The sequence below is a fragment of the Thamnophis sirtalis genome, unplaced genomic scaffold (genome assembly GCF_051295495.1).
Source record: "Thamnophis sirtalis isolate CommonGarterSnake01/CBP01778 unplaced genomic scaffold, rThaSir2_p1.2 scaffold_5, whole genome shotgun sequence".
Classification (NCBI taxonomy): Eukaryota; Metazoa; Chordata; class Lepidosauria; order Squamata; family Natricidae; genus Thamnophis; species Thamnophis sirtalis.
The window spans coordinates 109,330,147-109,341,862 of record NW_028261385.1 but is presented as its reverse complement, the minus strand read 5'-3'; the positions used below and the strand labels follow the sequence as shown (position 1 = coordinate 109,341,862).

At 36.3% G+C, this 11,716-nt stretch overlaps 1 protein-coding gene across 1 annotated transcript; it reads right to left on the bottom strand.

Annotated features, from left to right (window-relative positions):
* LOC148045542 (V-set domain-containing T-cell activation inhibitor 1-like) lies at positions 1-8,060 on the bottom strand. Its single transcript, XM_087716510.1, has 4 exons — positions 7,904-8,060; positions 6,490-6,894; positions 4,375-4,659; positions 1-246 (listed from the first exon to the last, which is right to left on the bottom strand). Exons 1-4 carry the CDS (start codon positions 7,962-7,964, stop codon positions 212-214), a joined length of 786 nt encoding a protein of 261 aa, XP_087572636.1. The 5' UTR covers positions 7,965-8,060; the 3' UTR covers positions 1-211.
* Positions 8,061-11,716: the final 3,656 nt, after the last annotated feature.

The following is an 11,716-nucleotide window of genomic DNA, read 5'->3' as shown; positions in this document are numbered from 1 at the left end:
TTGTCCATATGGAATATTTTGGCAGTTTTTAATTCAATTCAATTTAATTCAAACATCTAACAGAGTGATATAAACAATCCCCTCCTTTCAACATGCAAAATGTATTGTCTCATTTTCTGTATTTTCCCTCTTCCTTCTGCTGTTGCAGGCACTGTACAGAACTGATATGATGAAAAATCTTCCCTCGCTACATCAACTTGGTGTTGATTTTCTAGTAGTGATTGTACATATTATGATATTTCCTCTCTGAAAAAAGAAAAGTTAAAACATTAAAACAAACCCAGCCATACAAACAACCAGCACATTTGTTTAAAAAAAATACTCCTACATATCTCAAATGAGGTTTTTCAAATGGCAACTGGGCTATGTTTGTTCCTTGAGGAAGACAACGTTTCACTTCTCATCCAGGAAGCTTCATCAGTTCTGACTCAAAACCTTTGAGACAATCATGATTACCCCTACATATCTATACCTATATACATACTTATTCAGGTAGTCCTTGACTTACGACCACAATTAAGCCCAAATTTTTCATTGCTAAGGAAGACAGTTGTTAAGTGAATTTGGCCCCATTTTACAACCACTCTTGATACAGTTGTAAAGTGAATCACTTGCACTGTTATAAAATATATGCTAGTGGTGAAGCATCCAAATTTTGATTATGTGACCTTGGGGATGCTACAATCGTCATGTGAAAAACAGTCATAAGTAATTTTTTCAGCATCATTGCAAATTCAAATGGTCAGTAAATCAATGGTTGTAAGTTGAGGACTACCTGTATCTATATCTTCTACTGTATATCTATATCTATCTATATCTATATCTATATCTATATCTATATCTATATCTATATCTATATCTATATCTATATCTATATCTATATCTATATCTATATCTATATCTATATCTATATCTATATCTATATCTATATCTATCTATCTCTATCTCTATCTCTATCTCTATCTCTATCTCTATCTCTATCTCTATCTCTATCTCTATCTCTATCTCTATCTCTATCTCTATATCTATATCTATATCTATATCTACAATATAGATATAGAATATTCCTCTTTGTTGATCTGTCAGACCAAATTTGTGAATATTTTCTGTCTGGTTCTGTAGTAACTTCATTGCTATTAATAGTCAGATACCAACATTTTGAAATCTCAACTAATGCATCCATTTTACATGGGTAGAGGTATATTTCATAGTTTCAAATGTAAAATATTTCCCCTGTTTTTGATGTGCTTATGCTACCCTTTATATGGACTGGAAAAAGTTACATTTCCTGAAAACTTTTCACCTCTATCGTAGAAATGTGCTACCTGAAACATCGTAATATCTTTGATCTAGTTTCATGCAACCACTCACCCTAATTTCAAAGGTTCTTTTACTAGCTATCATTTCAGATCATTGGCAAGAACAACTTGCCCATCAGATTCTGGGCTCTTCGTCATGGTCCACTAATCACAGTATGAAACTGCCTCCCTAATTAGTGTTAAAGGGCAGGTCTTCATGAGGTTGTCTTGGGAACTCTAGCCCACTGCAGTGGCAGCCTGAAGACATATTTAGAACAAGAGTTCCTGTTTTAACAACTTCAGCATCTCCTAAAGGATGCCTAGGGAGGGCATGGCTAGTGATTGCAACCTGCCCAGTACCTGAAGCTATTGCAAGCACAGCTTTCCAGGACTTGGGTTTGCATGACAGGAGAAACCAAAAGTATGTCACCCATTTTTTTAGGAAGGTGATTGAAACTTTTCTCTCTCGTCTGCTATAATTCTTTTTCAAGCTAGCAAGAGTAGGGAAACCTGTTTTGAAACATAGATCTTGCTCTAATCTGCTATCCTTGGTGATTTAATCCACTTCGTTCATTGGTTCATTGGGGGGGAGCAAAAGTGGGAAATGCTGTTTTTAAACATGGACCACTTTGTCCCCATCTTTCCCACTAGTTCAGAGAGAGAGAGAGAAAGAGAGAGGAGAGAGGAAAAGGCAGAGGGGATTAATTATTTACCCCTTTTTTGGAAACATATCCACCATTCTTCTCGAAGATTGCCCTTCACTACTACGACCCAGTGACGGGATTCAACCGGAATCAAAGGAGACTGGTGGGATGGGCTACCTGATTGCCGGAACTACAGGTTCGCCTAATCTGGTTTGAACCGCCTGAATCCCTCACCTGCTACCACCCCCACCCCCAATCAGCTGTATGATTGCCTGATGTGCCACGTCTGGATGGGCAATTTTATTGCAGGGGATGATGTTGTGTTCTGATAAAGCCGACAGTTTCTTGCTTACTTGGGTAGAATGAATACACCCATTTCTGCAGATGAGTTAATTGGGTCCACCCAATAAAATAGGAGAGCACTAGCTGCTAGACCAGGCAGAACTACTTCCCAACAAACACTGATCGGCTAACCATATTTTGATGGCTGTTCTACCATATGTGAAAAAGTGTCTTTTCCTTGCATAGCATTGTTTGTTTCTTCAGGCAGGTGAAGCCAAGAGGATCCATCAATTACTCTCCTTAGATGGCCCCATTTGAGTCTCTAAGAAAAGCATCATTTGCTTTGCTCACTGCTGAGGCAGAATGAGATTCATCAATGAGGGCAGAATAGAAATATCCCAGCATGTGTGGACTGGAGGAAAGCACAACAATGCAGACATAAAGAAGACCCCACCCCCGCCCACTGCATAGTGTCTTCCTCGCACCATCCAATTCACTGAAATGATTAAAAAAAACTATCATTCACTGTTTACAGCATTATAGCATTTTCAGTGTCACCCGCTGTCATTGCTGTGGCAACAACGGGAGACTATTTTTCCATAGCAATGATTGAACAACACGCTGAGATGTTACAAATCACTAGGGTAAAACCAAATATTACTGCTATTTTTCCACCGTGGTGGATGCTCTACAAGACCCCACAAATCACTAGTGCAGCAATCTGTGATGAGAAAGTTAAAGAAAAAAGAGAGTGCCAGAAAGATAAATAATAAATAGTGCTATTTACAATTGATATGTTGGCTCACTAGCAAATAAGTCTTCTAAGAATCTGGCCCCGAAGAGAAGAAAGCTTTCCCATTTTGTTGTAGGGACATTCATAGGTGCATATTCATCCAAAATTTCGGGATAAGTACTTGCGTTATCTTATATCAGTACAAATTACCACAGAAAGTGGCCTCTAATGCTCTCTCACCGTAATGGAACTTACTTCTACATAACTAACTTGCCATGAACCATTTTGTTTTCTCAGATTTACGAAACTCAGCTTGGGTAGCTGCATCAGGAGTACTCCTACATCTCTGAACTAAGTATACCAATCTCAATTATTAAGTACACTATCGATTGCTATACCAGAAATTATTTTTGTCTGTTTATTTGCAAAAAGTGAGGGGAGATAGGGATATGCATATAAAAAAAGAATTGTGCCCCACATTCTGTCTATTGTTTGTGAGAGACAATAAACACTTTTGACATTCTAATCACCCGTTCTTTAAAGTTGCCAATTTTACTGATAATTAAGTTTATTTGAATTCAATGAAATGTATTTCTAAATATGTATTTTTAAAGCTGTCAATAAGCATTAACTGAAATGAGAAGCCAGTTTTCTAACTAGGAACAAATGACACCTCGTTGAGTGTCAAAATCAAAAATGGCGTCTAAGATGCCACAGCTCTCAATCTGAGCCTTCATGGCCAGGATTCATGAATATTCAGAAGAGTAGTGTGGAAGTTTCTACTCCTTCCTCTTGCCTGGAAAGATGGATAATCAGATGGTAAGAGTTGATCCAGCTGATTGTTTTTGCATTTGGCCAAACTGCTTCAAGAAACAGGAGAACCATATAAGGTCTACACAATGTTCATGAAAAAACAATCTATACAAATTGTTGGTTTGATCCATGGTTCTACATGTGTGTACATCTGTCCTCCATTACTCCTGACATTCATCACATCTTAATTTGTGTGTGTCTCTCTCTCTCACACATGCTACTCTAAAACTGGGAAATCTGTAATACTATAGACATTTCTTAATATAACTACCAGAATCTTTTAACCATTATTATTGGGAAGTATAATTCAGCAACATCTTGAAGGCCAGCACTCATTCTTGCACTTTCACCCTCCTCTTTATTGAGCATGCCCCTTATACCTTTGACCACAGTCAATGGGAAGAAGGAAAAAGCCATATGCCTCCCTCTTAGCCCAATGATTTGTTTAACCATTTCCCACCACTGAAAGACAGCATCCTGAGCAAGGTTGCTGGGAAGAAGAAAACATCTACTCTATCATGCTTAATTTATTCTCGTGTCTTTGCTTAACAACATATTTCTTTTTTCAACACCCGACAGAAGCTTTCAACAAGAGATCACTAACTTGGAACTTTGTGGATGGACCTAACAGGTCTGTTGAGCACATCACTCTCTTCAATGTGACAAGTGTAGATTTCATGGAGTAGTACAGGGTAATGTAATGTAGATACCACACGGTGGGACCCATCCTGTTTCTCTTCCAGAATATCTGTTTTGGAATAGCCAGACAGATCTTCTTCCTTGCGGTTACGCCAGGTTACCTTTGGCATATGGTACCAGCCTGCTGAGATGCACTTGGCTACAAGTGCATCATCGACTGTGCTGAACTGCACCTGTGGCTCTTCAGCATCTAATTGTGAGAGGTGGAAAAACAGGACAATTAGTAATAATCTAATTACAGCTTTGTAACAATTGCTCTGAGATTTGCCAAACGTGTTACACAGCAGGATTTCCAGAGCTTGCATTCTTCATTTCCAGTAGTTATCCATTCAGTAGAGGCATTGGACATCCAAGCTGTAGAACTAGAAGAGCTAAAGCCCTAAATATATAGAAAAGATGATGTGGGAAATGCTGGATTAGAACTGAAGATCTGCTGTAGGATATTTTGCTCAGTATTAGTAAGATTCATTTTATCCTAGCTATGACTTGCAATTTCTTCAGAAGAAAAGTAAGAAAAAATGGTATGGCATAAATTGTGGGTGTGAGAAGGAACACATTCTTTCCAGAAAATTAATCTTCAAAGCTTCTCCCTTATATAAATACTTCTGTTCTGCATTGATAGTCATGTCCCTTTACCTAGTTACCTAGTTTCAACTTCACCCCTGAGTCCCAGAAATATGCCAGATTTATTGCCTTGTTATACTTTTGTGGATTATCACTCTGAGAGCTATTCCCAATTTACTGCTGGTACTTATTCTGTTCCTCTAACTGTTCCTCTTTGACTTGCTGCCCTGCTTTAAGTAATAATGTAAAATAGATTCCTCTGTTTATTTTCATAATACAACTTAGCAGAATATGGGAATAATGCAGTTAGGCTCAGTTTGTGATGTATGCTTAGAAATAAAATGTTCATTTTTGAAAGAGCAGTTCAAATTGCATTTCTTTATATTTGCTGAAAAACAAGGCAATTGTTGATCAAATAATGTTTCAGCTTAGAAACAATTTCACCCTTTTAAAATATCTTTACAGTACAATCTTTTAGCCAATATTCATGATTAACTATGTAAGGATTTGCTTTGATGTGCTTAGAAATGCAATTTAAGTACGGTACTCCTTATTAAGCAAACTACTTAACCACTCCTGTTTATTCTTCTGTTGCTATTTCTAGTCCTTTTCAGCTGAAGGATAAAATATTTATCCAGAAAAAGACTGCATTTTACTTGACATATCAGCAACTTCTATAGCATTCTGGATTCTCTTATGTTAGTAAGAATAATCTTGAAATGTTAATGCTTTTAAAGCTCAGGCTCTGTGCATATATTTACAAAGAGCAAGCTATCTTATAGAAACAAAGTTGTAAAAGAAGTCATTTCCAAAAACTACCAAAGGTCAAGTTAACAGTGGAATCTTGATATTTCTCGCCTTTTGGAAGTAGGATGCACTACTGTCAGCAACCTTTTAAGAGACCTTAAGATGAAAGATCTCACTTTATGATAGATCCAGTGTTCTAAAATTGTTCCTGAAAAATCACTTACCCTTCATATTCTGAATCAATTTTGATTGTCTGTCTAAAGATTGAAACCAAGAATGCTTGAGTTGCAACGATTTCACAGTATATATAAAAATTGTTGGAATCTTAATTTATTCTTAGTCTTTTTTTAAATGTGCTGTGAAATTTTATTATTTTAATGACTATCTTTTATTTTCTGTTATTGTTTTTACTGAATATTCTACTATCTATTGCTATGTCATATACCCCTCAGTCTGGATCTGTGATTTGATTTCTTGTCTAAGCAAGATAAAGTATTTTAAAAATCTAGTGAGAGGAAATATATTATATTCATTTTGAAAAGTGCATTCTTGTACAGATATCTTATTCTTATTGTAGAATAAACAGATAAAATTGATAACAAAAGAAAAATAGACTCAACAATTTATAAAAGATCATTCACACACCACAGTACTCCTGTATTAGGTATTTTCAACTGGGCAATACTGGAGAATAGGCAAGCGTTCTTACCTTCCACAAGAAGCTTCATTTTTCTTGTCCCTCTGCCCATTGAATTAATGGCCTTGCATATGTACACAGCCTCATCAGAAAACTGGACCTGCTCCAGCATGAGGGCCAGGCTGCCCTCTGGAATCTCTTCCTCATCCACCCAGACTCTGCCTTCATAGAGGGAATTCCGCTCTTCTACTTGTTCCATGTTGTTGCTAAAGCTATATATCAACTTCGGATAAAACTGATAGAAATCATGAAGTCCGACAAAATATTTGTAAAAATCATCGTCTTCTACTTCGTGCTCCTCCTTGATATCTTCCCTCTCCCAGGTGAAGGATAAACCTTCTGTGCTATCCACAAAGGAGAAATGGCACGGCAGAGAAATATTGTCGAACGGACGTACCCTGAACTCATCCATTGCAGCTAGATAATGGAACAACCAGCTTTGATTTAGCCATCAAGGAAAAAATTCGAGCAACCAACCAATCAATCAATCAATTTCTGATATGAATCTAATGTTTCACATACACTACAAGGATTAGATAAGCTATGCTTTTTCTCAACCATTTGTAACTCAAATAAAATAAAACATACTATATAATTGCTGTATATTATTTTCAAGATCAGTTAATTGCATTTGTGGTACAACTCTCCTACCTACTAGCCATCTTGCTGAGTTTCTTCCCCATATACACAACTTAGCCCAACCTAACTTGGAAATAGGAGTAACTATTATATTCCTTGGGTATCATTTACATAGCAACTGAGAGTCTATCAGTTTGCAATAATTTCTGGCCTTTTCCCACCATAGGCTTTGATAAGAAGGACTAGGGTTGGCATGATAGCAGTGTTCCATATTTGAGGGGCTGTCACAAAGAAGAGGGGGTGAGTGGGTGTCAACCTATTCTCCAAAGAACCTGAAGGCAGAACAAGAAGCAATAGACGGAAACTAATCAAGGAGAAAAGCAACCTAGTACCAAGGAGAAATTTCCTGACAGTCAGAACAATTAATCAGTGGAACAACTTGCCTCCAGAAACTGCGAATACTCTAACACTAGAGGTTTCTAAGAAGAGATTGGACAACGATTTGTCTGAAATGATATAGGATTTCCTGCCTAAGCATGGGGTTAGACTAGAATATCTTCAAGGTCCCTTCCAACTCTGTTATTCTATTCTATTCTATTCTATTCTATTCTATTCTATTCTATTCTATTCTAATCTATTCTATTCTGCTTTTCAAAACTTTTTGAGGTAGTTTATTAAATAAAATATAAATATAATCCATAAAATTTTACCTAGATTGCATTCAGAAACCCACCAGTGCATCATGTTAAAATGTAATGAACAAAAATCATATTCCTAGGTATCTTTCCTTTTAAAATATCCTATTAATCATTTAGAGATTGAAAACAAGAGTACAAAGTTTACTTACTTGCATGATAAATAAGCACTAGAAGAAGTGAAGGGTAGATTAGGATTGCAAGGGATGCCATTATTCCATTAAGAAACAAAGATGAGACTCTCCTGCTTAAGCTCCAGGTTCAACCTCAGTCTGCCCTCCTTCTGCTACCAGCTGCTGCTCCTTTCCCAGATCTCCTCCTCACCATTGCATCACTGAGCTTCCTTCCCCTGAGCTCTAAGGCAACACATCTGATTCTGGGAAAACAAATCGTGAAATGTACAAAATCTCAAGCAGAGCTCAGATATGCTTACATACAATATACACAGCATATATAAAGTACACATGGTATGCTTTCTTTTGGACCATGTTTATACTCTTACTTAGGCCTAGTTCGGGCATTCACTTCAACATAAAGGGATCTTGGAGTTGTAAGAGAGTGAGAAATGCATACTTACCAGCTCCTGTTTCTGCCAAGGTTTTATAAATTTCATCTAGAATGGGATGGACAACCTGTGATCTGTATATGCTCCCCCAAACCCATTTACACTATCCACTCCACCCACCCACCCACTCCCAGCCTCTTCAAAAAATCAGTCTAAATATGACTAAGACCAAAATGTTGGTTAAAAATATGACATCAAAAGCAAAAGAGGAGTTAACGAAAAAATTGGGTATCCAAACTGTCAAAAAAGTCAATTATCTTGGTACACATTTATCTGCGAGGTGTGTGACCATCAAAGAAAATAACTATATTAATTTGATCAATAAAACTAAGAAAGACTTAGAAAGGTGGAAAAACCCACAACTGTCCCTGAAGAGTAGGATCGCAGTCATAAAAATGAATGTACTACCAAAATTTCTTTTCCTATTTCCGAATATTCCCATTAAATTAGAAAAAGGTTTTTTAAGGATTTGAATCAACTGGTTTCGAAATTTATTTGGCAGGGAAGAAAACCAAGAATAAAACTCAAGGCTATGCAAGACACTAGGGGAAAAGGAGGATTTGCCGTACCAGATTGGGAACTTTATTATACTGCGGCCACTCTAACATGGCTAAGAGAATGGATAATGTTGAGAAATAAAAGATTACTCAAATTGGAAGGTCATGACCTCCAAGTAGGATGGCATGCCTTCCTTTGGTATGAAAAAGGACCTACACATAAATATTTCAGTAGACATTATATCAGACAGTCCCTGTTATTAATATGGAACAAAATTAAACACAACCACTACACCAAAATACCCATTTGGCTCTCTATGATGGAAGCATACATACATCCAAATTTAATTAATATGGAAAATATAGTTACATATAAAGAGTTATTGAACAGACAGGGTGAGATCAAAACTAGATTAGAATTGGCATCACAAGGGGTACAAGTAGAATGGTGGTCTTATTTACAGATACAGTCAAGGTTTGCACAGGATAGGAAGAAGGAAGGTATTGCCAAAGATTACACAACATTAGATAAACTTTTGATACAGACAGAAAACAGGCTGATCAAAGTGTTGTATAGATTTTTGTTGGAATACAAGCTAGAGGAGGAACATATCAAAGAAACTATAGTCGCCTGGGCAAAAAATTTCAGTTACAATGTGGAATTGGCTAAGTGGGAAAAATTTTGGATACTTAATCAAAAACTAACAATGGCTATGGCGTATAAAGAAAATCTTTATAAGATGTTCTACAGATGGCATCTCCCCCCAGCATGGCTCTCTAAAATGTTTAAAAATCTGGCCCCCAAATGTTGGAAGTGTAAAAAAACACCAGGCACTTTTTATTATATGTGGTAGATGTGCAATGAGGCAAAAAAATTTTGGAAAATGATTCAATTATGGTTAGAACAAATGGTGGGAGACCAAATCTTGTTTAAACCAGAAATTTTTCTCCTAGGTATAATACCGGAGGGGTTTAAGAAAGATACTTTTTATTTAATTATACATGTACTAACTGCGGCACGCATAACTTATGCACAATATTGGAAAAAAGAAAATACACCATCAGAGCTAGATATAATCAGAAAAGTGTTGGCCTGTGCGGAAGCAGATAGGCTCACTCTTGAACTTAAAAATAAAGGGGAATCAGAATATTTTGAAGTCTGGAACAGATTTTATGACTTGTATAAGACAAGGTGACAAGATTGGAACAAACTGTATATATTGTGATTGGACAGAAGGATAGACAACGTATTAAGTAGGCTAATTGTTAATGGTTGAGACTAGCTGTATATAATGTGAATGTATGGTCACTTCGACTTCGGGGTACTGCATTGTTTTAAATGTAAAAATAATAAAAATATATTTTAAAAACCCAACCATTTCTTTTCTGTACACATTTCAGAATCCATATCTCTAGAATAATCGGTAGGACTTTATCAAGATGGCTCTTGTATATTCTTAAAAAGACCAACGAAACAATGGAACAAGCAAAGACGGCTAAATTGATTAAAGAAACAATAATATCTAGGTTGGAAAAAAAATCAGTCCCTAAGAAACTAGTCTTTGATATTTGGAGGAGATTTTAAGATACACACATAAACACACACATAAACAAACACAGGTTCCAAAGTTTTAACCCACTGTCTATGTTAAAATCACCAAAGGCATACAAAATATTTTTCACTTGAAATAATGTTTGAAATGCACCATTTTGGACTGAAGAAACCTGTTTTGAACTCAAATAATTTACATTCAAAATATTTTGCACACTATTCTCATTTTGAACCGAAGTGCAAAGTGAGATTTGGATTCTGCTTTATTAGAATTGCTTGCCTATCTTCCTTTTGGTGTCAGTACCTATACTCAGTAACAGCAAAACTATTGTATACTTTGATGTTTTAAACAAATTACAAATAATCCTATACCTTAACATCCTCTCAAGTTTTTGTATTGATAGAATTCATACAATACCCATATATATATGTGTGTGTGTGTGTGTATACACACACACACACACACACACACAAAAATACCCATTTATGTATCCCTTTCCCCCCTTTGGTTGTTAGCCGCCCTGAGTCTCTCAGGAATAGGGCGGAATACAAATTGAATAAACTACAACTACAACTATATTATGTCCAAACAGAGCAAAGTGTACAGAACGGAGCTCAGTTTGTAGCTGCAGATGTTGGTTCATGTTCTCTGTGGACCACTAATTTAACAATAGCAATAGCACTTAGACTTATATACCACTTCACAGTACTTTACAGTGGTCTCTATGCAGTTTACTGCCCCCCAATAACCTGGGTCCTCATTTTACTGACTTCGGAAGGATGGAAGGCTGAGTCAACTTTGTGTCCATCAGGATCAAACTCCAGACTGGGCAGAGTTTGCCTGCAATACTGCATTCTAACCACTGCACAATCAGGGGCTTATCTCTAAGAATCTTCTTGTAAGCCGCCCTGAGTCCCCCCAGGGAAAAGGGCGGCATATAAATAAATTACTCTAAACTCTCTTCTCAAAAATTAATCCCCTCTTTTAGATGAAATTGATTGACTTGCTTGTCCAGATTGAAAAAATTATTATAAAGAAACAGAATTAACTAGGAAAGCATACAGTGACAAAAACAATCAAAATAAAGTAATAAAAAATACATATGCAAATATTTTAAAAATCTATATTCACCATTCTGTGCCAAAGGAGATTTGTATGGATTAAGAAATTCTATTAAGAAACTATTATTAATATAGCAGTCAAAGTGGATGTGAATTAATATATTCTTTATTGTAAGCTTTTTGTTCTATATCAAAGCTCCAACCAAGGCCATTAAATATCACAGAGCCAATAATAAAATTTACTTCTCCATTGTTTTCTACAATCACATCTGCAGGTAACAAAAAAACC

Coding starts and splice junctions, on each gene's coding strand:
- LOC148045542 (XM_087716510.1), bottom strand. CDS start 7,964: ATGGCATCCCTTGCAATCCTAATCTACCCTTCACTTCTTCTAGTGCTT. Junction 6,895..7,903: donor AGTGCTTATTTATCATGCAA/GTAAGTAAACTT, acceptor TCCATTATCTAG/CTGCAATGGATGAGTTCAGG. Junction 247..4,374: donor GTCCATCCACAAAGTTCCAA/GTTAGTGATCTC, acceptor TTCTTTTTTCAG/AGAGGAAATATCATAATATG.